The sequence below is a fragment of the Musa acuminata genome, chromosome BXJ2-3 (assembly GCF_036884655.1).
Source record: "Musa acuminata AAA Group cultivar baxijiao chromosome BXJ2-3, Cavendish_Baxijiao_AAA, whole genome shotgun sequence".
NCBI classification, from domain to species: Eukaryota; Viridiplantae; Streptophyta; class Magnoliopsida; order Zingiberales; family Musaceae; genus Musa; species Musa acuminata.
In genome coordinates this window covers 2,925,497-2,950,683 of record NC_088340.1, presented here as the reverse complement: position 1 = coordinate 2,950,683, position 25,187 = coordinate 2,925,497, and the positions used below count along the sequence as shown (strand labels likewise).

Here is a 25,187-nt window from a genome sequence, read left to right as displayed (position 1 = left end):
AATGCCATGGTGTAATCCAGCACACAAACATTTGCACTACAGGATTCATGGATGCAGCAGTTATTCATGAAAACAAATGCATTGGCTGACTATGTTTACAGCTTAACAAACAATAGAAAAAAGAGACAACAACGAAGAAAAAAATGATAGTTCGACTGATACACATTCTATGACAGAGAAAGGTTCTTAAAATGCAGGTGACAAAATGGTATAGCCACAGTTATTGCCAATGAAAAATAACAAGATACAAATGAGGTAGTATGTGTTCTATAGACTGTCCAAGCTCCCCATTCAAGATAGCACCCACTAGCAAGTACGTTCTTCGAGTTTAAGGAACAAGAAGTGGTAGCTCAATCTAGCTTGACGGATGAGAAGAGGTAGTGAACAAAACAGAAGGATGAAATGAACCCAACCGTGCCAGTAGCAAGCATGATGGCAATGACCATGAACAATGAGTAGCCAAGGTAGAGGGTGGCAGAGACAGGGCCGCTTAAACTTTTAAGATCGAATACCAGATAATTCACCGAGTATAGGAAGATGTATAGAGCCACTGATCCCGAGGAGAAGAAGGATTTCCACCACCATTTCCAGTCTTCCACACATAGGTGCATGTAGGTGAGGACCAGAGATACCTCGGCACAGACGACGACCAGAAGAATCAAGACGATCAAGAGGAAGCCGAAGACGTAGTAGACTCGGCCCATCCAAAGGCTAGACATTATGAAGAAGAGCTCAATGAACAGGGTGCCGAAGGGTAAAGTCCCTGCTCCGATGACCAGCAGCCAAGATGGGTACTTTTGTGGAGGGATCTCACGAGGGATTTGATTTGTGCGGACAGGATACTCGATATGTGGTGCCTTGGCACCGATGAAACCACCGGCGAGAGTAAGCGGAACCGAGATGCAGAACCAGAGCAACAGCAGCACGACGAACAAGGAGAACGGAATCGCTCCGGTGCTGTGGCTACCCCACAACAGGAAATTAAGTGTTGTTAAGATCAAGAAGGCGATACCAGGGAAGAAGCAAGCGACACGCCAGGAGACGGAGACCCAGCCAGAGTGATCTCCGACATTGATCGTCTTCCACATCCTGACAGCAACGTATCCTGCCGCAATTCCGAGGATCAAGTAGAAAAACAGCATCCCCGTGATAAGGGTTCCGCGGGATGCAGGCGACATGAATCCAAGTGCGGCGAACAAGATGGTCACGACCGCCATACCGAGTATCTGCACTCCATCACCTACCATCGCGCAAAGCAGCAACGGGTGGCTCGGAGCCCTGAAGACGTCCCCGACGACAAGCTTCCACCCGGAGAGCTCCTCGTTCATCTGCGCTTGCGACTCCTTGTCCAGCTCTTCGTACCGGGTGAGATCTCTTCGGACGGTTCTCAGTAAGATCACAAGAACAATGCCGGCCAGGAAAGCAATCACCATCAGCGAATTGAGTATTGAGAACCAGTGAACCTTCGCTCCTTCCATCTTCAAGTAAGCATCCCATCGGGACGGCCACTTGATGTCGCTCTCGACGAAGGCAACCTCGTAGGTGAAGACCACAGGTTGGTTCTCGTTCAGCTTCATGGCCACGGTGGTAGGATCACACTGGATCTTCGCCGGGTACTTGTCGTACGTCTTCAGGTTCTTGGCCGACTCGGCATTGTGCAGGAAGCTGCACGGCACAACCTCGAATCCGACCACCATCCACCCGGGCTTGCCGGATCCCGACTTGTCTGTCGTCTGGATCACGTCAGCCGCGTCCCCGGTGCTGCCCACCACCCTCGCCACGTTGGTTTCCTCGTACTTGTGCACCAAAACGGTGAACTTGAGGTGATTGAAGAGGTAGTAGGCGTCGCCCGCCCGGACACCGATCGGGTACCCTGTCCACCGGAGGAGGAAATCGCCCTTCCTCGTGTACCTAATCGCCGGGAGGTTGTCGAGGATCACATTGACCTGGTACATCTCGTCGATCCGCTTCTTGAGGAGATTGAAGTCCTTGGCTGACAGCGGATCGGTTCGGCAGAGGAGGATGTCGGACTCGTTGGTGAACATCTTGAAACGATAGGGAGAGTTCTCGATGCGGTCGCCCATGAGGAGCTCGCCGAGGTTCTCGGCGCTGTCCTTGATGCCCTCCGGGGGGCGGCAGAAGGGAAGGCTGTAGTAGGTGAAGGGCAACTCGGTCTCGATGGAGGTGAGGGAGTTCACCTTCACGGAGAGAAGATTGCCGACCTGATACTCGTGGGGGTAGCTGCCGGGGAGGTAGAACCCGTCGCCAGATCGGATGATGGCGAGGCAGGAGACCAGCAACCAGAGGTCAAATCCGCGAAGAGATCCCATCTTAGCGCCGAAACCGGAAGCAAGACCCATCAGGGATGGGTTCCCTTACAGATCTGTAGAACACAGAGATCAAAACCGGATCAGGAAGAGGAGATCTCGGCGTTTGAGGGGAATCGAGCGTCAGATCTACAAATGCGCATCAGCACAAGGCATAAAAATCACAGTAACGAATCGAACAGGGAGGATTAGGAGAGAGCAGATCTGACCTCTATTCGAGTCGCTTCGATGCGAGATCCAACCAATCGACGACGGCAGAGAGGGAGGGAGGGCGGGTGGAGGAATCTGAGGAGAACGGAGAACAGAGGAGTGAGAAGGCGACGAAGAAGACGCAGTGGGGAGGGGCTCGAAACGATATTTATGCCGGTCGAGGTCGGGACTTGGGGCGCCCAAAAATGCCCAAAATGTCCACCATAGGTGCCCCTATTCCCCACCAAGCGTCGGTTGTGTATCTTATGCGTGAGTGAATGCTCATCCCGTATGCCCCCGCTTCATCCAACCGGGGGTTACTTTCGGAAATACACTTTATATTTAATTCCATTTAGGTCTTTTTCTTATTTTCACTCGGACAATAAAAATGTGCGTAACGGCCGCATGAGACACGGGGAACGAGTAAGAGACAAATGATAGCAGTTTCACCCCCAAAAGCATCTTCAAAATTCGCGTAAATAAATCATTTAGCTGATGTAGTTCTTTACGATTGGTGAGATTTGTATGATACATCCCTCCTTTTGATGGGCATCTCTGCTTCCGTCCCGGTAGCTTTGTTCTCACGCACGTGATCAGATCCAAAGAAGTTGCCACCGACACCGACACCGACACGCATGATTTGTTAGTATAATCCGAACGCAAATTTTTTCTTTAAATACTTTCTTATTATATGAAATATTTTTTTAAAACATGATCGATTATAAAAGGTGAAGACCGATAGAAGATAAGATTTTCCTAACTATACGAGTTTATATTCTGTCGAGGGAAATCCTATGTATAGATTCCTATGGATGGACATGTTAATATATTCAAGTTAAAGTTACTTTAATAAAGCTTCTTTAATAATTGTTCTTATCTTTTATTATTTTCATGCTACACTCATCAGCACTCTTCTTCTCTATTATAGTGTCGTTGCAGTTTCCTCCTTTGTTGCAGCTTTCTCCTCTATTGTACTTTTATTGCAGCTTTCTCCTCTGCTGCACCTCTAGTATAGCTTCCTTCTTTGCTGTTTTGCTGCAACTTCCTTCTCTGCTATAGCTTATTCCTCTGCTACAGCATTGCTATAACTTTTTCTATTGCTGTAGCTTTCTCCTCTACTACAGTCGTCGTCATCGCAACTGCAACAACAGTAACAACGATTTACTCTTGCCCTACTCATGAAGCTTCTGACTCGTAAACCATTCTTTGTATCGATTTAAGATTGGTATCCTTGACAGGAGCACCATCTTGTGGGGGCATGATAGAAAATAAGATTTTTTCAACTATACGAGGAAATCTTTCTACTGAAAATCTTCTATTCTATTAAGGAAAACCCTCTCTCCTAATCTGTATAAATAGGAGAGGGACATGTTAATGTATCCAAGCTAAAGTTACTTCAATAAAACTTCTTCAATAATTGTTCTTATCTTATATTTTTTTCATCGTACTCCGTTAACAAATGATAACAACTCTAATCGACTCAAATGTGTATATAATCAACCATCATTACTTGACTACGATGGTAATACTCATCAGCAACTCTGTGCAAACTACCACAGATCAATTCTGATTATTCATATGGAGTTCTGTGATATCAAGTTTTCTCTTTTTTTTATTCCCGGTGCAAACTGTCTTGAATGTCCTAACATAAATTTACTGTTCCCTGATCTGAAAACCATTCTTTATCTGGGTTTTCCTGGTTAATTATCATGATAATATCAAGTCAGCTTCAGCTTTCATTTCAAGAAAAAGTATAAAGCAAGATTACACTGTTCATCTGGGTGTCTGTCTAAAACCTGGGTTGGAAGAGATGTCATTGTTGCCATTGTCCTGTGTGCTGTGTCTAATTTATTCTGCAAATTAGTAAGAGAGAACTGATATGTCTCTCTCACTTTTTGATTGCTTGTCCATTTACCAGCATGCTATCCCTCTCACTTGCATGTCCCATTTGATATAGAGTTCACTGTGCAGTGGACAAAGGAAAAGGAAAAGGACTGTAATGTACATGCTGCGAACCTTCAAGGAAGTTGCCCTTGTTTGTCTGCCACCACCAGTAGATCGATTCTTCTCCTCCTCTATCCTACAATTGCTTCGTGTGGTTCCCTGACATCTCCATATATCATGTAAACTCTGTACCATTTGAAGGTGTATGTGGTGGTGATGGAAATGAAATTTCGGCAAAAGCATGGAGTGCTTTCTGCTACCGTAGAGCTCTAACTCTCAGCCGCAGTGGGATGGAGATGAAGTCGATATAGAATCAGGTAGCTGTTGTTCCTTTGTTGTCTGTGTTCGCCATCCATGGCTGGGATGCTCCCGGGAGTGGAATTTGCCCGGAGAAGGCGACTCCACCACGGCGGCTCAACGGATTCATCCACCGGTACGAGGAGATCATCTTATTGTTTACATACAATAGGATGTGAAGCACATCTTTCCGCTACTGGCTCCATGGTAACCATGACCACTCATTAGCACTTGTTCTTCCCCATGATCGTTCTTCAACTTGTTGAGCTCATGGTCGCTCCTTTGTTGTGCGTGCTGTTGGCCAAACCACATTCTATTACTAGCAAAGAACCATTTTGAACAAAGAAGTCCACGAAGGAGCACTTGGATCGATGGCTCGGGAGGCCAAGGAGAGACTGGATGCAAGACTAAAGATCAAGAGGTGTGACGGGATGATGAATCACTCCATGCTTCCTGAGCTCCACAAAGTCTACAGCTTTCTTCTGATCCTATTGCAGGTATCGTGGCTTGGAAAGCAACAGCGAGTGCGGTAGCGAGCAAGTGATCCCAGGGAGTGTGCAGGGAGAGGTGTTCTCGTCCAAGAGCACCAGAAAGTTCAGCTGGAGTAAGAAGCTGGGGTGGACGGCATCCGAGCAAGCGGAATGTGCAATCTGTTTGGAGGAGTTCAAGAGGGGAGATGTGCTACTTCGCTTGCCTTGTGCTCACAGGTTTCACTGTGACTGTGTGGTGCCATGGCTGCAGAGTAACTCCCACTGTCCATGTTGCAGAACAACGATCTTTCCTCAAAGCTGTCGGTAGTGTAGCTATGGCGATAATTTACAGAGACTGCTTAGTGACGCTACTGGAAATAGGTGGTGTAATTTATGAGAAAATTTATGTCAATAACAAAAATCACTTCAAAATCCATTTTATATATATATATATATATATATATATATATAATATTTTTATTTTTATAATACTAAATATTTATAACTAGAAAAAGTATTAAAATCTCTTGGTGGGCTGACGAAAAAATCTCTTCAAAATCAGATTTATTATAAATTAATATATTATTCTAAAAATAAATATAGAATAAAAACAATAAAACCTGAATGAATTACCAGAATAAGCATTTCATTAAAACATTTGATAATACAATAAAATAGACTTGTAAATAATTGAATTTAAAATTTATTTTTCATGAATCAAATAATCTAATAAATTTAAGACTAATTAAATAATATAAATTCACACAAAACATATAATTGTCTAATTAAATGAATTAAAATTATTATTTTAAATTTATTAGAATGCTAACAATTAAAACTCTTAAAATAATTTGGTTTAAGATAAAATTACATCAACTTATCATTTAAGCTTATAAATAACATCATGATTCATGCATCATCATCTTGAAACTAAATAATTATTTACTAATCATGAATTTTTTGAAATAAAAATATTATTATACATCACAAGAATATAATAATTCTAATATCAAGTATTTTAAAATATAAAATCAAAATTATTTCATCTCGAAAGTTATGAAATAATTAAGTTTTATATTTAAATTTTTTCTCACATAAAAAAATTTAAAATAATTATTTCATAAAATTCACTAAATTAATAATTTTTAAAATTAATTAAAACTTTAATTAAATTGAATAATTTACTAAGTTATCCATGTTATTAAGGAAACTAATTTTAATTATTTCCTTAATCATATTACACAAATAAGGAAATGAATAATTCTAATAAAGTAAAACATTAATTATGATAAATTTGATTAATGGTAAGAAGAAAAAAAATCTACAACAATGCAAATCATATATTGATGATATCTGATAAATAATACTTAAAGCATAGTTTTTTTTTAGGTTTCTTAAAATTAAAATTAAATATTCAAATATCGCTGGCTTAAAACAAGCAAATCAGAAGAGCAAAAAACAAAAAAAAGAAAATAAAAAGATCAAAAAGTATCATGCATATACTTTCTCGTATTTTCAGTGAATAATATCAAATTTAGCTTCATAAATTTTCCCATTTATCAACTTAATAAAATTGATGGTTAATGTAAAGCACAGAGTGATATTTCGAATAAATCTGTGATTTCAGCGTTCTGTAGGGATATGCAAGACATTTTGCTGTAGAAAGAACGGACACAGACGGCGGTAGGCGCCTTCGGGCATGGATTTCTAATCTAAAGATCGATCCGATCCGTTTTGAGACACAAAAAAGGTGTTGTTTAGTACGGTTTAATTAACGGGTTTAACGGGTATCGGATCTCTTTAAGGTATCGCCCGACAAAAGCGAGCTCCTCGAACGTTCGGTGGAGTTCAAGAAACCCTCTCCTTTTGTGTCTCCCTCGCCTCATCCTTTTGAGAAACCCTTCCCTTCTCGCCGATCCAGAATCGAACCGGAGTTATTCTTTCTTCGTCTTCGATCCCTTTCGATGGTTAATCCCTTTCTTCCGATCTCTTTCTGCGTCTTTCTCTCTCTCGAGGCACGATGGAAGCCTTTTAATCTTTCTTCTGTCTTTGCCTTAGGAATCGACCGGCCCTTCTCTCGACGATTGCTTGAAGTTGTTGAGAGGGCAGCGCGACGAGCAGAAGCTCGCCGGACTCCTCCTCGCCGCCAAGTTCTGCCAAGGGGGCGACACCGCTTCTGTTCTCAAGGTTTACGAAGCCGTCGGCGCGAGATTCCTTCAGCGGCTCCTCATGACTGGTAATATTTTTGAATATCTCATGTTACTCCAATTTTTAACCCGTTTTGATGGATCATGGTTCTTGGGTCTTGATTAAGGCATGGGAAAGGGAGCCAGCGGGGTTAAGAGTGGCGAGGAGCAGGAGGCGTTTTTGCGACTCTCCATCACCCTTCTTGCTGCATTGTGTCGGGTGCCGGAGATTGCGTCGTCGGAGGAAATGAACTCCCAAATTCCTCACGTAGCAGAAATTACTTCAACATCGTATGTTTTTTTTTTTTGTCTTTAATTATTGTTTGTTCTAAAATTGGGTGTTGCATGACGAAACTGTTGGTATTGAAGGATTTATGCTTAGTTATATCTGTGCCCTATGCCCTATTGTATCTCGATGTGATACATGTGGTTGAATTTTAAATGCAACGACTATGAATGTGTTCTCGTTGAAAATAGATCACCGATTTTCATGCTTTATCTCTAATTTTCCATTTTCTTTTTTGTGGGAAAGAAATGAGAAAGAAACGCAACTCCACCTGTTTGTGTGCACGCTAATAATTTTAATCTGTTCCATTGTCAGTCTCATGATCAGATAAAAATTAAAGAAAAATGTTCTAGACAACTGTCTGCAAGAGCAAAATTTTGTAGTGTCATTTTCATAAATAGAGATCAATGGACGGAAAAGATTTGTGTAACTGACTCCAATAGTTAGGACTTTATGGCTTATCGTTGTTGTTCTCCATGATTAATAATGTGCTAAACACGTTTCCTAAATGGTATGATGGGGATGATGGAAATGATAATAGTGTGTAGTTACAACAGGTGAGGTGGTAGAGACTGTGATGGCTTTAGGGTTGTTGTAGTGGTGCTATGGTGGTGATGAGGTGATGAAGGTGGTACAAGAGTGTTGATGGCAGCAGCGGCCTCCTTGTGATGGAGCTGGTGTTAGCTGCAGTGATGGTGGTGGTGTTGCATGCAACAGTTATGGTAGTTGTGGCGGCACCAACAATGATGGTGGAGATGAAGTGTTGGTATGAGCATTGGTGGTGGCAATAGGGTTGGTTGAAGCAGATTAGTAGTAGGTTGGTACCAACATCTGCAGCAGCAATGGTGAAATTGGCAAGAACGTGGTGCTATGGTGATGGTAACAATGGTAGTGAAGGTGGCTACAAAAATGAGAATGACAATAGGCTTAACTTAAAGAAAAAAAAATCTTTGGAAAATTTGGAATAAAAACCTACTTTCTGTAGGTTTCCTAAGTTTATACCAAATTGGAGAACTAAAAAATTAGTTTAAAATACTTGAGTACTGAAGCTTGGGGTGGGATCACCATGTCCATGTTCAAAGTTTAGACAGTTGCCTTGAGGACTGCCCACTTAACGTTGCTTCCCTTGATTAATAATATTGTGTTCTGCTGATTTGTGATTGTTGCTATAGTAATAGTACCATTTGCAATTGCAGTTCATATACCATATTACCTTACATTGGAGACATTTTTTTCTGATCTCTGATTAAAGTTCTCTGTAATATAAATGTACGTTACTTTTCTGCTTAACTACTTCTCACTGAATTTGTTTGTCAGGTCTGACCCCTTTATTGTTGAGGAATGCTATGAGTTTCTGTTGTTGGTTGCTGCAGCTTCAGAGAATGGTCTAGTCAAATTTTATGAATCTGGAGTGATGGGCATGCTTGCTCCACATATTTCTACTCTGACTGATGGTATTAAATGCACTTGATTTTCCTTTGTTGGAACTGTTGGGTGTTAGAAACATATTGGACTTGGTGCTGGATTTAATAAATATGTATTCAACTTTATGAACACTACTGATTTACCTGTTGCCGTAAACCTGCCTTAAGGACTCCTCAGGTAATCACATATCTTCATGCTTGATGGCTCATACCAATGAAGCTTTTTAATCTGACTTAGAAAGTTTCCACAAATTCCACTAGACTTGTTTCATCTGGCACCTCTCTTCTTAGTACTTTACTGTTGATGTACTAATGGAAATTTGAAAGTTTACGGATCAATGGCTGGATCAAGGCATGGCTACACTTTCAAAGTCCAATTTAGTTTGTTATGAGATGTCTACGGTAGGATTAAACTCTTAATGAGAACTCTAGAGTTGAACCTTAGAATTCATGTATATCTAGAATATGCTATTGAATGCAATTCAACTTTGCTAAAGTTACTTGAATGGCAAATAACTAGGTCAAGTAGTTGGTCAAGTTTTATCAGAAAGTGGTTTCAGTATAGAATTTCTTTTGGATCTTCTCTTTTGACAGGTCTTTGGAAGTTCTCTCCTTTGAACAGAAGTGCTCAAGCTCTTTTTACCAAATTTAGCATTTACCCTTAAGTTTTATGTTTTATTTTTTTTCTTTCTCCTTTTGCCTTAATGCTGACTTGGACATGCCTTGAACTTTTATCCCATATGTGGATTATGTTGTTTTTTTTATCAAGTCTTTATTTCTTTGAAGGTTCTCGGTCACTTGAGTTTGCCATGCAACTTCAGCAGCTAGTAGTGAATCGGCTATCTGATGATTTGTTAAATGATGAGAACCTACGAGGCATGTTAGCCATGGTATGCTGGCATGCACTTATAGAATTCTCTTTTTTCAATTTCAATCATTTCTAATGATGGTTTATTACGCTATCTATTTGTTTATGTATGTACTGACAGCTTATGTGATCCCCAGGTGACTTCTGTTGCTAGGCAATTTGCTGTACTGCAGAACATCCACAAATTCGATGCTTTGCATATGCTTACTACACTTCTATCATCAAATTACATTGTATGATGTTTTTCTGTCTCCTTATCTTCTATCTGATATCAATCATTATGGAAGAAAGTCAGATATACTAAAGTTGCTTTTTTTTTTCCTTTCCAAGTGTACTTGGAGCTAAGTTTATGTTTGATGCAACTTCCACGAGTTAGTCAATTTAGGCATAAGATCCTGCATAAATGTTACAATGAAGCCATTGGTTGTCACCTATTTATTTGGAATGAAAATGTCATAGCTGCATCAGTGTTAATGATGCATTTGATGCTTCACATTGTCAGAATTTGCATTAAATGATTAAACATGAAAAATAAAGAAGAATTTTAGAGTCTTTTCTAGATAGGATAAGCAAGATGATGGACTGAAAATGTAATTATAATCTGGTTACTTACAAGTGATTAGCTTCTGTGTTCTTTTGCTAGAGGTCCTTTTGTCATTAAAAATCAGTACACAATATGAAAATATTCAAAGATGCGTGCATAAGTACTTTCTCCTTGTTGTTCTTCATTCAATTGCTTGTCGAAACTAATAAATTGCATTGCCATTCACCATTTCATGTTTAATTGTGTGTTGGTTAGCACATGCATCCAATGACACAGGAATTTATTATGCAAGCTAATGACATAGTATTCTTACAGTTTTAGAATTAATAAAACTTGAAAGTCAAGTTACATATGTAGAACAGTTAGAAACAAATGAAAGTTTTGAATGCATTTGGATAACATTGGTATGACAGCATATGCCTATTTGTGCTTGTTCAGAAGACTGATGCCTCTGAGTGTCACTACTGGTTAGTTGTTTTGTTTCTGATAGGTCATTATAATCCATGTTGCATTGAAGAAACTGACCATGATTTACATATCTATGTCAATTACACTGGAATCAATCTCTAATTAGTTGGTAAGGATTTGCATCTTCAGGCTTATACATCTAATTATATTCTAAAGGCATAACTACCATCAATTAAACTTAAAATAAATCATAATATCTGTAGTGGAATCTAATTGGCCACTCGCACTATGGGCTAGACTGTTTTTCTTGCTTTGGACCTTCTTTGGTACCTGACATTGCTCCACCCTTATGGTGCTTTTTGCCTTTATGGTCGACTTGAAAAAAAAAAAACTCTACAAGATTATGATTGGAAAGCAAGTGAATTTACATGATCAATTAATAGCTATATTAAATCATGTGAAATGTACAAAGTTAATTTTTCTTTATCTTGATGTTGCAACTGTTTGCTACAGTGACTGGGTATATTAGCAGTCACTAAATCTAAATAATTATCTTTAACTATCCTAATGAAAATTAACTAAAATAAAGAATTTTTAATGTCCTGTTTGTTGCCGTCCACATCTGCTGTCCACACTGAGAGAATGGAGGAAATAGCAATAAGTGAATAAATGGAAGTGAAAATCAGCAAAAAGAATATAAACATAGCCTAGTTACTCATGCTGTCTCCCATGTTTTTAGTCTAATGACTCATTCATCTCTCATATTTGTAGTCCAGTTACTCATGCGTCTCTCATGTTTGAAGAGTGCTGCATGTTGAATATCATGTAGTATCAGTAAATAGTACATATTTCCTATTCCTGTATGGTAAGATAATCTGACTGGAACATCTATGGGGAAAATTACATGAATTCAGTGGTTGCCACCATTAATTGTCTTCTAATTTGTTGCAACCATCTTATTTATTGTTTGACATATAGACTTGTAAAACAAATGAAAGATACAATAATAGGTGAAGTTGCTGCACCTCATTCTTCCTTCCTGTAACGTCACTTTGAAACATTTTGTTGGGGATCTTTTGCTGTTTTGTTATTGAAAATTTATAATAGTTTTACTTTAATTGCTTCATTCATCATTGGCTCACTGATGAAGCCAGCTTCTTGTTGATTTATTTTGATTTTTTGTTCTTATTTTATGATTTGAAGTTATGTCAAATACACTAATTTTGTGAACATATCTATACTTTTTTATTTTGAAGCCACTTCATGAAGCTCTAAGGTCAATATCAACTGATATTTGGGCAAGTCAAATACGCATTGGCATTAGCGAAATACTTCAAAACCGAGTTGGTATGTTTGCATCACTGCTTTACAGATTTTGATACTTACACTACACAAAATCGAACTTCTTGAATTCCTCCTCACCATTCTTTCCCCTATTTTCTCCCTGTCCATCATGTTAGCTGGATTAATTTTTATAATTATTGTTGTCACACACTATTGGCCCATTGAGAAAGTAAACATCAAGTATAACTGTTAAGGGAAAATTAATGATTAATATATATTTTCAAACTTGTAGTTTCTACTGAAAAGCTCCAAGCCCTTCTTCTGGCTGATTTAATGATGTCTATACTTGGGGTAAACTGGCTGCTGGAACACACAAGATTGCATCATAACCAGGAACCGATGCCAGTTGACAAGTAAGAGCAACAATGTCTTTGGTTTCCCAGGGGAACCTCTTTTAAGTGGTAACATCATTTTTTTATTATCTTGAGTTGCTTTTAGGTTTGTATTGCTTGTACTCGAGTCCTCAAGGGTAGAAGTTGCTGTTCTTCTTAATGAGCTGGCCTACTTAAAATATGAAGCTTCCAGAAGTTCTTCCGATGCTGCAGGAACAATCTTTCAGAAGCAGCGATCTTTGGCTATATTATTTTCTTTGATGGAGAAGATCATTAAACTTATGTCAACTGTCAGTGGGGCAAAAGGTACATCTGTAGTTGGCTAATAGTTAGCTTGTTATCTAATTTATGGCTGTTATTTTCGAAAAACTCTTATCCACCATATAGAGTTATTCTTCCTGGTTTTTTTAGTACTTGTTTCAATTAGTTTATTTGTTGTTTATTATCACAACACAGAATTGTAATAAATAATAGTTTCTCTTGAGAGAATTGCTTATGCCTCTGGATACACACACACACACACACACACACATATATATGGATATGTATATGTATATATATATATATGTATATATATATATGTATATATATATACATATGTATATATACATACATATATGTACATATATGTATATATATATTTATATATGTATATGTATATATATATACATGCATACGTATGTATCTGTGTATATATATATATATATACATATATATATATACACATATATACATATACATATACATATACATATAATACTATAAAAATATCTTTTTTTTTGATAATGGATCCTACGTTTTTGAGGGGATGAATTTATATAGATCTGGGCTCTCTTGCTCTTTGTATATATGTGATTGCAATTTTATCTTTTAAATAGTTAAATTCAATCAACCAGGTGTCTTTTTTGTTATAGCACCAACATACAAGATGTTGGGACTTATGACATACAATGTCTTGCTACTGAAACAAGGATTGTGAGACTAGTGTCTGTAGTTGCTAGCTTGCTACTTGTTTCTGTGTGTTGCACTGACAGTTGCATAGCTAGTGCTATGCTACCAATTTCTTGTTTTTTTTATTGTATTATAGGCTTGAAAGCATGGATAGAGATCCAAACAGCAAAGAATCAAATACTGGTTGCCTGGTTGGTATGCACCATACTGACTGATATTTACTGGTCTGACCAAGGCTTGGTACCTGACCGTAGAGGTTGGTACATATTATACAGACCAACTGATATGTATCCTTATTAAAAAAATATTGGTTTAGTTCTGGAGTAGAGACTCTTTTTTTCTAATACATGAATTTTCATAAGAAGAGTTGAAAAATGTGTTGATGTTGAATTCGTGAGTAGGTAGGGCACTAATATCTGTTTTATCCAAGAATTTTTTTTTCCTGATATAAGAAGCATTGTGACATTATCATAACAGATCTCAAGGATAACATGATAGTACTGACTGGTTAATAGACTGGTATAATACATCTTGTGGTAAGTATATGATATACTGATCAGGAAAAAAAACCAAGTATGATCGATGGAAAAAAAGGATGTCTCAGGTTGATCGATAATTTTGACTATTCTAGTCACTCAACAGCATAATTCCATGAACCAACAGTTGATGTGAGTTTGTACCCTCTTAAGTGCCCCGTGTTAGAAGTAATGATGCTTGGTATGAAAAAACAAACAATATATCATAAATTTGACTGTTTATTTTTTGATGAGCTTACAGTTAGATAAACAGGATTCATTTATCATGATTTTCTTATGGAGGCATTTCAAGGAGTGTAGATCAACAAGCTTGAATCTCCTGAATAAGGTTTTACATAGCATCAGCTGTACCTGAGGCTGAGACAATTTGCACTTTTCATGCACATGCGTTAAAACTTGTACTTGTACTTTATCCTAATAGATTCTTGGTTTCTAGGAATTCTTTTGGATTTATGAGCGTCCGCCCTTTCTTTTTCTGGCAGATCCTTCCGTCAAAGAGAGCACTCTGACAAAGATGATTTTGGGACTCAATGAGACAATTGATTTGGTTCTGGATTTTTTGCAAGACTCAAAGGTGATTATAGTCTCTTCCTAGGCTAGGGTTGAAATAGTTAATTTCTTAATCCGGTTGATCTTATGTAGGATCATGGTCAAATAAAGGGAGATGACCTGTTGGCAGCAGTCCGAATAATAGGAAGGTATGATTGGCTTTTCCTTTTTCTAATTGTATTAGCAACCTTGAACTTCAATGCTGCAGCTAGACATATGGTGTTAATTGTCTTGCTTGTGTTTTGTTCAGTTGTCTTCTAGTCGATGGATATTTAAGCCATCTTCTCATCTACTGTAGCTACTTTATTGTGTGTGGAATTGTTTTGCTGTTATGGATGTTTAAAATCTAGATAGAGAATTTAGTAGAAAAATTTTTACTAGATTGACATTCGTATGGTATGCCAGAGATTGCTGGATTCCAATCTAATGCCAATTTAATACTATTGATTAAGCTGAGTTTTTGAAATAAAATGGAAGGTATTTTACTTTGACATTCTCTCTGAAACATCAAATATAGATTGTAATTGGATTCATATAATAAAACAAATTCATTCAAACACCAAGTTGAAACCTGTAATAAAATAAGGTCTGTGATAAGATGGGATAAGTTATCAATGGTCATTCAAAGATTTTGTTGTCCTCATATTAGTATGAAGTAGTTAATGCTCGCAAGTGCTTTTAACTGATTTCACTTATGCAACTATTTACCACTTTTTACTTGATTGCCTGCAGTTTTTTTTACATAAAGTTACACAAATGCTTGAAAAAATGTGTGGCCTTTAGGAGTGTAGCTGTCTATTTTGTTTTGCTATCTTGGTGACGTCCATGATCTTATATTATATCAACTTTTTTCTGAATATAATGTCTTTTCCAGCTATCTTGCAGAGGCACCCACTGCATGTAAGGAAAAGACCCGAGATTTGTTAGGATATCTTCTATCAATTGAAGGTGAAGAGGAATCAAGGTTTAATTCTCTTTTCTGGTTTTTATGTTAGTACTCAAGATATATTTTTAGTTCATTGCTGATTGTTGCATATTGTTACTAAATCGTAGTCCCTTCTACTCCGTCTGCTTCTTGCTTCCAATGTTGTGCCAATTAACCGTGGACATTGATGGGTGCAAGGCATTGGCTTCAGTTGGTGGACATAAAATGGTGCGCTTGAATTTGTTACATACCAGTTACAACATATATTCTTTATGTTTTTAATTTCGTTTCAGTCAATGCAGCTAAATGAACTCCTTGTCTTTCGTTTTTTTTACATTGTTCTCATAATACTGCAATGTGCCAATGATATTCTGAGACACATGATTTTTGGAGCTTTTGCCATATCTGGCTACTTGCACTATCAGATACTTCAGGAAGTTTTAATACTTTCTTTATACTTTAATTCAATAATTTGTGATAAGATCAACTGTACATATTGAACATTTATTTCCTTAATTTTTGTAATATTTTGTTTACAATTTTTTGTACTTTTAATAAATTTAAAAGCAACTTCTTATATAATTATGATTGTGATGTTTCTACATCTTACTCTTGTTAGAGGTTCTACATTTAAGATTCTTTTGGATCTTTGATGTATTTAACATTGACACTAATTGACTAAATGATGAGTTCTCTTGTAGCTGGTCACTCTTACGTGTGATGGTTATTATCACAGATGCAGTTTCATCCTGTATGGATCTAACCATCGGTATTGTATGTTAATTTCTATTTGTTTCTATGATTGATGTTCTGGCCTTCACTTCACTCCTAGTTCTTCAATCATAGTGAGTTCATGTGCTAATTACAAGTGTTGCTCTTGCTCGAATATGTTGATCCATAGAAATCTGTCTCATTTATTTACAGTAGAATTACTACTGACATTACTGATGTGCCATAGAAATTTCAAGAGATAAACAAAATATGCATGTGTGTTTTCTCATATTGTGTGACAATGAAATGGTGTTTTAATTCACATTTGGAGCATTGTTGTCTACTGTTGTATGTAACCATGTAATACCACCACAAATATCGAAACCCTCTTCAGACCTAATTATAAGTAGTTTATTGGCAACCTGCAGTACATTCTACACTTTTCATGTCGGCTTACACATTTTGGTTATTTTGTATGCATAGTTTACATGTATGATTATCTAAGCCTTTAACATGTAGATCTACCTGAACAATGAGACCAGTGTTGTTTTTTACTGTCATTGTAAAATTAGTACTCTGTACATGAGATGTAATTCTGACCATCTGAACAATGAGATAATATTGCTTTGCTGTCATTTTCAGTTTAATACTCTGGAGATAAATCGTATTTCTCTTGACATTATCAGATAGTGGAATGCCTTGTGAACATGGTTGGAAGTAATGGCAAGATGGTTAATATTAGTGATAGAGTGCTTTTGGCTTGTGATACCATCCTTAATCTCCTGTTAAATGTAAGTTACTTTGCACCTCTAGTTTTCACTTGTAATTAGTCATGGTTATATTTTCAGTTTGTCAACTTTAATGATTTTTGGGGTTATCCTGACACAGCGAAAGGAACTTGAAGTTTGGATAGAGGGGTCTCAATTTGTCAATCTGTTACATGCATTGATCTTTTGGACTGGTACTTTCTTCAGCCCTATCATGTAATATGACTCATAATATAAACTATTGGTGAACCAACGGAGTTTATTATCACAAGGTTTCAGTGTGCTATGCTAACACAGAAAAGAAAAACATGGAACCTATAAATGCGAAATGATCCAAGCAACCTACTAATCCAGTTCATCTGTTCGAGTTAGCATGCCCAAAATGTTAAAACCATTAATGATTGTGAAAAGCCATTCAAATACATATGTACCCCATAAACCCTCAAAAAGAACTTCATATGTAACTTTATTCTTTCCTCTTTTTCTTGCTAATTGGATAATGCAATTTTTAAATTTACACCTGTTGTATTCTCATCGTTACCAATTTATTCATTTAGAAAATAAGTGATGGATGTAGTTCATACTCCAGATGGATCCATTTTGGAGCTCAAATTCGAGCATAGGATGCATCTTGATCGCTATTGAGCAACTTTTGTCCATCCGCAGATACTAATACTGGTTCATTTGCTTCTACTAGTATTCCTTCTAATTAATTGTGTTAATTCTCCTGTTGACATAAAAAAATGATGTTATCTACTGGGATTTGAGTGGGTAGTTACTAAATCGTTACTTAGAATACTGAATGAATTTGTATAATATAATATTTTGTTTATACCTTTTATGTTCATGCGGAAATGTTCATATGGCTTATGCTAAGAATTGATTTTTATTTCTTTTTATTATATCTATAAACATTATGTGATATGATTCTTTTACCTCCTTTTGCACTCGTAAGAGAACTGCAAGGATCCATCTGTCGTGATGATGGCTTCAAGCATTTGCTCATTGGTGTTTGATTTAACATCTGAGGAATCTCTTCTAAACCAATGGAATTTTGATCAGAGCTCTTTTGAGAAGTTGTCTCATCTCATTGTCAGAAGTTTAAACCAGGTTCAGTTGTAGGGTATTTTTGTTGATCTTGATGTCATTGTTTAATTTGAGAAGTGCTTTCATATCCTATTTGAATTGGTGCAGGGTGAAATAAGTGAGGATTTTAAAGACCAGTCGGATCTTCATCAAATCATTATTTCAGGTTTGTTGAACATTTAATTTAACTATTAATTAGTTTTATCTTTATTCTACAGATATACCTTGAACACTTGATTTAGCTAATAGTTTGTTTTGCCTTTATATTTTACATATATATCTTGATGTTTCTTGTTCGGACTGTACAGTTGGTGCTACTTTATTAGGTTTTGTCTCCAAATTAAAGGTTGTTTTACAAGGTGCATCTTTTGTTCCTCCTTGCAGCGTATTGTGATTGGGCTGATCGGTTCCCTTTTGTTAGAAAAGCTGTTGAAAATTAGTAAATCCCTCGGAAGATTTTATACATTACAATATTTGGCCGGCGATCCATCATTGGTCTCTTCATTGGAAGTCTGTTTGGCAGCACCGGACTGGTCTGAGACTAAATCTGGTTTAGATCACATTATCTAACACTAGCAAGACCTCGTTGAATATTCTTGCATGTACAATTGGCAGTATTGCCTATAGAAATATGTGTAATTAGTGAAGATGGCCCAAATTAATTAAGTTGAATGTACCATTATCTGCAAACATTGTCATCGTTCAGTACATAGTGCTGCCAGTGCACTAATAGACAAAAGGAGAAGTAAGCTTTGTCTAATGGTCTATTTTATGTTCGGCTCGGAACTTATTGCTAGGTTACTCTTTATATGTAATAAATTGTAGGTAATTGTTAAAAGTTACTCTTTGCAGCCCAAATAAGTTCATCAGTATATTATTATTTATTAATTCGAGCTGAAGTATGTTGAGTTTGTTGTTAATTGTCAAGTATATTGGACTTGAGCATATGGATGATTAGCACATCTTTAGAGAATGAATTGATGTATGGGATCGTTGCCTCACTGTCGAATTATGTGGATAAGATTGTGCTCAGGCAATGATAAAAGCAGTCGAGCATGAAAGTGGCTGTCATGGACTTGACCATCAATTAGTTTATGAAAGCGGTCATGCACTTTAGCTCACAGCAACCACCGCTGCTTATTTTGTTGGATGCTACAAAGTTGAGAGAAAAGAATTGCTTTAAAAAAAGTTGAGAGAAAAAGAACCTTTTTCGCATTAATAAAGCCACAATGAATTTAAATGAAAACAAACAATTTCCTGTAGGCACTGCCCCTATGACCTGCAACACTAAGCCTAAAGATACAAAGTACCACTTCAATGTCCAAGTAAAAAAACCATGTACAGCTCGCTTCGAGTGGCGCAGTCAATGGTGTCGCCTTTGATGCCTCGGTCTTTGCTAGAATTACGAGTCCTCCTTGCCGTTGAACCGAGCACCTGACGATGATTCTTCAATGGATCCATGGCGAATCCTGCTCGTAAGAGACAGTCCTTGCTGCCCCTCGGACACCTTCCTCCGATATCCGAGGGCAGCCTTGCACCGTCAGTGACTCCAGTTTGCATGAACCAATCAGCGGCTTCAACCCCAAGTCCGTCACCCCCACGCATTTACGGAGCTCCAGACTGGTTAGGCGTGGAAAGCGTCGGAGGAGCTGCTGCATCCCCACATCCGTCACTCCCTGGCACTCGGCAAGCTTCAGCGTGTGCAGGTAGGGAGCACGACCAAGGGCTTCCATCCCACCGTCGTCGAAGAAGCAAGCAGCATCCAGTGCCAGAACACGAATCGGACAGCTCTGGATCATCGCCAGGACGCCGCCCTGGCTGAAGCAAGACGACAAGGATGGGAACTCCCCATCCGAGAAGGATAGCTCCAAGGCTTCCAGCTTCGAACACCCCGCGGCTATTGCCCTCAGGCTCTCGTCGGTCAGTCTCAATGGATTGCTCAGCAGCACAGGCGCCATGTACTGGGGATGGAGGCCAATCGAGATGCTTCTCAGGTTCTTCGACTTCCCGGCCAATGCCACCATGTCGGTGTCCTTCACCCCCACGCACATGTCCAAGCGAAGCCTCTCCAGAGCCTCGCATCCCCCCAACAAGCACGACAGCCCTCTCCCCGGAGCTACGCTGCAGTTGACCAACCGCAGCTCCCGCAGATTCTTGTAGCGGCTCTGATGCCTCGCCCATTTGTCCACCGATGATCTCTCGTAGACCTTGGACTGCCTGTGGCACGCGTCCACCTCGACCTCCAATCGCTTCAGATTGCTCCACCCAGGCCCCAGTTTGATGAGATCGTCCTCGCTGATACCCCTGCAGTTCTTGATCGAGAGGTCCTCCAGCTTCCCAAACTTGCCGAGGTACTCCAGCCATTCGTCACTGCTCACTTTATTGCAGCGATTGAGATGAAGAGCGGAAAGATTCTTGCACCCAACGACGAGCGATAGAATCCCAGCACAAGTGATTGCTGGTGCAAAATTGAGCTCCACGGATCTGAGATTCGGGCACGACGCAAGGAAGGCGAGGCCGGAATCGTCGATGGATGAACAGAAGCTCAGAGTGAGTTCCGTCAGCGACGGGCAACAAGAAGGGAGCCGAAGGAGGCCATCGTTGGTTAATTGCTTCGCCGGGTTCGACTTCCGACCAGAGGAGTCGATTTCGAGCTTCTTGATGTTGGGGAAGCGCATGCAGAGCGAGGTCAAGGCTTCGGTCGCGGCATGCACTCCGCTCCCGACCTTTAAGAAGTGCCTCTGTTCTCCATCGATCGCGCAGAGGCGCTTGCAGGCGAGGGAAACCGAATTCCTGTCCGCAGTTTGCTCCAATCTATTGACGATATCGACCAGCAACTCCTCAGGAACATCCTCCATCAAGAACCCCATTCTCTACCGATAACAACGTCAAGCAATGGCAAGGAAGCGAGGATGAAAGAGGCAGCTTGCAACCCGGTGTTACCTGATCAAATAGATCCCTCTTCTCGCGGCTCAGACACCCTCGATCTCGATCCAACATGCGCTACAAGAGAGGAAGAATGAGAGATTTATGATGGAACTATCTTAATCCCTCGACCTCTTATATAGACGAACTCAGATAAGAAGAGAGAATATCCACGGCGCCATTCCACGTCCTCAAAGATGGTGTAGTATCTGTCGTTGGATACGAGATCCAACAGCCGAGACAACGAGTTCCTGCTCGTGTGAGCTTTATCGAGTCTTCGCAGTCGTCAATGCGTGCACTTAACCATCGCTGGCATCAGCAACCGAGTAGTCCAACCTCGCTGCTCTTACGCGCACAATGGAATCAATCTATGGAGCGACTTCTTCCATTCTCTCTCAGTTCCATCTTTTACAGACCTTTCGAATTCTGCCTACCTTCATCGAAGTTGACGGGACAAAGTCAAAGCTGGTATGAACATATGCATACCCAAGCAAGAAGGCATGGTTGTCTGCAAGTGATGACCGCGACCTCGTCCACTGTGCATCCCTCTAGGAATCAAAATCTCCGGAAGAAGAAACGGTGGGTTTACTTCTCGGTCTTTGTTTCCGAAGCCTTTCGGATTTCTTTTTCTATCGTACAGCACTGCCAACATGTTCGATGAATTGACCGCCCCCAGTTCTTGCTTCGAAACAAATGTTGATCGGTCTTTGTTTATCTTGGGGTAGATAAACATGGAAGAAGAATAGGAAGCACGATGTGGGTCATCAGATTAGATCTTGGAGTTCAAAATTGGGTGGGCTTTCGTCGTAGAACACCGCGAACAACGGAGCATGACTTCATCGTACAAGGGTTATTTCGTCAAACACATTGGAAGTAATAGAAATATGACTTCTTTAAGGAATGGGGTTAGGTAGGATTGAGACAACGAAAGCATGAAGAAGCAACGAAGGAATGAGTCTACAGAAACACTTCTTGTTACATATGAAGAAGCAGAGTTCGCCATTTCGATCCCTGTCTCAATCAAGTTATACATTCAAAGGAAACATAGTATTGCAGGCCACACAGTCTTATGGCGCACCGTGGTAGGTGCAGCCATGAATGTAGTTGATTTCGTGCTGAGGAGATGGGGATTTGAAGTGCATGAACTCGGCACTGGGACTCTCTGGTGTTGGAACAGAGTGGCCGCATCTTTTCACTGAAGCTGAAGCAGCAGGCAACGAACGTGAGATAAACTCGAAGCAATGACAGACGGCATGCAGCAGCAGCTCCTCCCCCCACCCCCCTCAATTATTGCTGGGATTTAAGTCAATCATGTAAAGGAAGATGCTTGCATGGCCGGGCCGACATGGTATCCCATCACACAAACGCGGAGTTGATGCTTGAGAAGGGAGGACGAGTTCTGATCGACCCTTTTTGCCCCCACCAAAAAGCAGAGACTGGGGACAGAAGGCAGCATGAAGCTGACGGATCGACGCTCGGACGTCACAGATCGATCTCGTCGAGTCAAAAAGACAACGAGAACTTATCGTTGTACTCGCAATGGCAACAGAGTTCCTGCAATGTGATGACCATCCTTTTCCTGGGGAAGGGTTCACGAAGTCTACCTGTTCGCCATGGCGGCCAACTCGGAGAGGACGCAGCGTGTGAACGAGAACACATCATGCGTCGTACGTGCCGTCAGGAAGACGTAAAGAAGACACGGCAGCGCACGCAGTTGTCACGTGGTGTCGGTAATCAGAATCCTAAGGAAGAAATCCGGTGAGCTTACCGCATGTTAAACGGATGATAAGGTGGCCCAAAAAAAATTTAAACGGTGTAAAATCGTCCAAATTTTGGTTTCTTAGACTCACTACCGGTGACCAGAATGTGGAATCAGAATCCTACGTCGGTGAGCTTACAGCATTATAAACTGATGATACCAAAACAAATTTCAAGGAAGATATGGCGGTGATCAGAATCGCAAGGAAGAAATGTCAGTGAGCTTACCGCACATTAAACCGATGATAAGGTGGCCCAAAAAACTTTAACCGGTGTAAAATCGTCCAAATTGTGGTTTCTTAGTGTCACCTTGGTGACCGGACTATCGAATCAAGCGCTCGTTCCCATGAGCTTTACCGCGTACGACGGTGACCAGGACGATCAACTGGGCCAAAAACGCCCCACTTCCGCATCCTTGGTATAAACGGAGGTGACCAGAATTTTGAGTTAAAGAACGCATGCCGGTGTGTGATCGCGCGATGACCGGAAGCTGAACTGACCCAGAAAAAAATTTGGAGCAGCGCAAAATCGTCTAGATTTTGTGTGCTTGCTCTCGATCGCGGTGATCAAAACTGTCGAGCGATGGCGGCGACAGGGCTTCCACAACCGAGCAGATTATTCATGGTCGAATACGTTGATCACCTCTTGTAGCTTCTCCGACAAAGAACGCGACCCAGCCTCGAAACCCTTCGACGGCATTGACCCAGCTTCTCCGGCGAAGTTGGTGTCTTGCACCTCGGCAATATAGCGCAAGCAAGAACATGTAACTATCAAAATCATGATTTTATTATTATTACATAAAAATTTTAATATCTAAGATCAAATAATGATAAATTAAATTTATGATATTTATTTTTGATGTTATCTAGAAAATCTTTAACTGATCTACAAGAACATCATCATTTAGAGGATCGTTATATGCAATACATTAGAGATTAAGAATAAACCTATAATCTCTTGTTTCGGAAATTTTTTTAATAAATAAGAGTAAAGAGTTTAGAATGTTAATTAGAAGAATATCTCTTATTAAGATTATCTCTTAAATAATTAATATTATCTATTAAATAATTTTATCATAATTAAACTTTCTTTCTATTAACTAATAATTATCATCGAATATATTCAAATCTATAATATATCTTATATAATTTGACAGAGCCAAATAATTTAACACTTTCACTTGGACCATTAATTTAAAAAGAAATTTAAAATTAAAATAAATAAAATAAAATTTTATTTGAAAATAATTTTATTTAATTAGATTTTAAAATTTTTAAAAAATATTTTATACATGATCATAGATTTTAAAATAAGCTAATAGGTATAATAATACTATGTGAAATCCAACTACCAATACGTAATGGTTATATGACATCAATGTTATACTCTCCTTTATATATCATAATACTATTAACATTTCCTAATATAATTCATAACGACCTATGTAATTTATATTGTTAAGACAATCCTATTAGCATATCATAAAATAAATATAAATATGATAACATAAATAAATAACTTTAATTAAGTAGAAAAAATTATCAATCATATCCTTTATGACTTTGCTCACAAATCTCATTTTAAAAATATATTATTTAAATACTTTAGATTATAAAACTTTAGTAAATTGATCAGTAATCATTAAGGTGGTGCTTAAGGTTTCAACTAACACTTTGTTGTTTTTAGACCTTTCTCTAACAATATATACTTTATTTCGACGTGCTTTGAACAATTAAAATAATTATCATTCTTAGAAAAAAAATTGTCATTGTGTTATTATAAAATATCTTCAACGATATGATAATTCAATCGACCACACTAAGTTTTTAGATTAAATTCTATAATCATAAAACTTGATTTATAATCTCAAAATATATCATAAATTTATCTTTTATTATTTATGATGTAATAAGTGATTGCTTTGTGCTCTTTTATAAAAATAGTACTTTAACTAACATGAATATATAATATAAAGTGGACTTACTACTATCAAGATAATTTATAAAATCAACATATAAATATTCTATCAATTCTATCCCATCAATTCAAGTTGATCTACTCTGGTCTCTTATATATGAACATGTAAACGATTTTATTCTTTCGAAGTATGTGAGCTTTAAGAAATACCTAAGGTAAGGGAGACCTAGCGGACCAACCATAGCGCTAATATGATAAGATATCATTTGATCAATTGGTCATTGATGCATAGACTTTTTCGAAACATGTGAACTCTAAAAAGTACATTTAAAGATAAAAGAGACCTGACGACTTATGAATCCTTGGTTTCCATCCTCCCCAACTAATGTGAGAATGCTGTAAAAAGTCTAATATTTATGTTCTGTACGAAAGTCGTGGTGAGA

The 25,187-nt window shown here is 38.7% G+C and overlaps 4 protein-coding genes across 8 annotated transcripts; 2 read left to right on the top strand and 2 right to left on the bottom strand.

Moving 5' to 3' along the window:
- Window positions 1–60: 60 nt before the first annotated feature.
- On the bottom strand, window positions 61–2,681 carry LOC135606918 (transmembrane 9 superfamily member 11-like). Of its 2 annotated transcripts, none has more exons than XM_065098286.1 (2): window positions 2,537–2,681; window positions 61–2,383 (listed from the first exon to the last, which is right to left on the bottom strand). In XM_065098286.1, exon 2 carries the CDS (start codon window positions 2,358–2,360, stop codon window positions 351–353), a length of 2,010 nt encoding a protein of 669 aa, XP_064954358.1. In that variant the 5' UTR covers window positions 2,361–2,383; window positions 2,537–2,681; the 3' UTR covers window positions 61–350. The 2 variants fall into 2 exon arrangements, with proteins under 2 accessions (XP_064954358.1, XP_064954359.1); XM_065098287.1 differs by having other exon boundaries at window positions 61–2,456; window positions 2,537–2,678.
- Window positions 2,682–4,673: 1,992 nt separating this feature from the next.
- On the top strand, window positions 4,674–5,663 carry LOC103976934 (probable E3 ubiquitin-protein ligase RHY1A). Its single transcript, XM_009392298.3, has 3 exons — window positions 4,674–4,964; window positions 5,081–5,178; window positions 5,255–5,663. Exons 1-3 carry the CDS (start codon window positions 4,815–4,817, stop codon window positions 5,553–5,555), a joined length of 549 nt encoding a protein of 182 aa, XP_009390573.2. The 5' UTR covers window positions 4,674–4,814; the 3' UTR covers window positions 5,556–5,663.
- A 1,410-nt stretch (window positions 5,664–7,073) lies between these two features.
- LOC103976935 (uncharacterized) lies at window positions 7,074–19,032 on the top strand. Of its 4 annotated transcripts, XM_065098284.1 has the most exons (19): window positions 7,074–7,194; window positions 7,286–7,463; window positions 7,542–7,704; window positions 9,017–9,153; window positions 9,910–10,013; window positions 10,129–10,224; window positions 12,200–12,290; window positions 12,520–12,640; window positions 12,726–12,925; window positions 13,707–13,826; window positions 14,589–14,680; window positions 14,749–14,804; window positions 15,530–15,619; window positions 15,709–15,808; window positions 16,978–17,082; window positions 17,180–17,252; window positions 18,014–18,168; window positions 18,253–18,310; window positions 18,529–19,032. In XM_065098284.1, exons 1-19 carry the CDS (start codon window positions 7,192–7,194, stop codon window positions 18,582–18,584), a joined length of 1,998 nt encoding a protein of 665 aa, XP_064954356.1. In that variant the 5' UTR covers window positions 7,074–7,191; the 3' UTR covers window positions 18,585–19,032. The 4 variants fall into 4 exon arrangements, 3 of the variants coding, with proteins under 3 accessions (XP_064954356.1, XP_064954357.1, XP_018678244.2); XM_018822699.2 differs by lacking the exon at window positions 13,707–13,826 and having other exon boundaries at window positions 7,085–7,194; XM_065098285.1 differs by lacking the exons at window positions 18,253–18,310; window positions 18,529–19,032 and having other exon boundaries at window positions 17,648–18,105.
- Window positions 19,033–19,333: 301 nt separating this feature from the next.
- On the bottom strand, window positions 19,334–21,191 carry LOC103976936 (F-box/LRR-repeat protein 14). Its single transcript, XM_009392300.3, has one exon. The coding sequence runs from the start codon at window positions 21,012–21,014 to the stop codon at window positions 19,593–19,595; it is 1,422 nt and encodes a 473-aa protein (XP_009390575.2). The 5' UTR covers window positions 21,015–21,191; the 3' UTR covers window positions 19,334–19,592.
- Window positions 21,192–25,187: the final 3,996 nt, after the last annotated feature.

Excerpts from the sequence above, each read along its gene's own strand:
- LOC103976935 (XM_065098284.1), top strand. Across the intron at positions 9,154-9,909 it reads TATTTCTACTCTGACTGATG|GTTCTCGGTCACTTGAGTTT; the intron begins GTATTAAATGCA and ends ATTTCTTTGAAG. Across the intron at positions 12,291-12,519 it reads AATACTTCAAAACCGAGTTG|TTTCTACTGAAAAGCTCCAA; the intron begins GTATGTTTGCAT and ends TCAAACTTGTAG.
- LOC103976934 (XM_009392298.3), top strand. The coding sequence starts at position 4,815 with ATGGCTGGGATGCTCCCGGGAGTGGAATTTGCCCGGAGAAGGCGACTC. Across the intron at positions 4,965-5,080 it reads TTTCCGCTACTGGCTCCATG|CAAAGAACCATTTTGAACAA; the intron begins GTAACCATGACC and ends TTCTATTACTAG. Across the intron at positions 5,179-5,254 it reads GCAAGACTAAAGATCAAGAG|GTATCGTGGCTTGGAAAGCA; the intron begins GTGTGACGGGAT and ends ATCCTATTGCAG.
- LOC135606918 (XM_065098286.1), bottom strand. The coding sequence starts at position 2,360 with ATGGGTCTTGCTTCCGGTTTCGGCGCTAAGATGGGATCTCTTCGCGGA.
- LOC103976936 (XM_009392300.3), bottom strand. The coding sequence starts at position 21,014 with ATGGGGTTCTTGATGGAGGATGTTCCTGAGGAGTTGCTGGTCGATATC.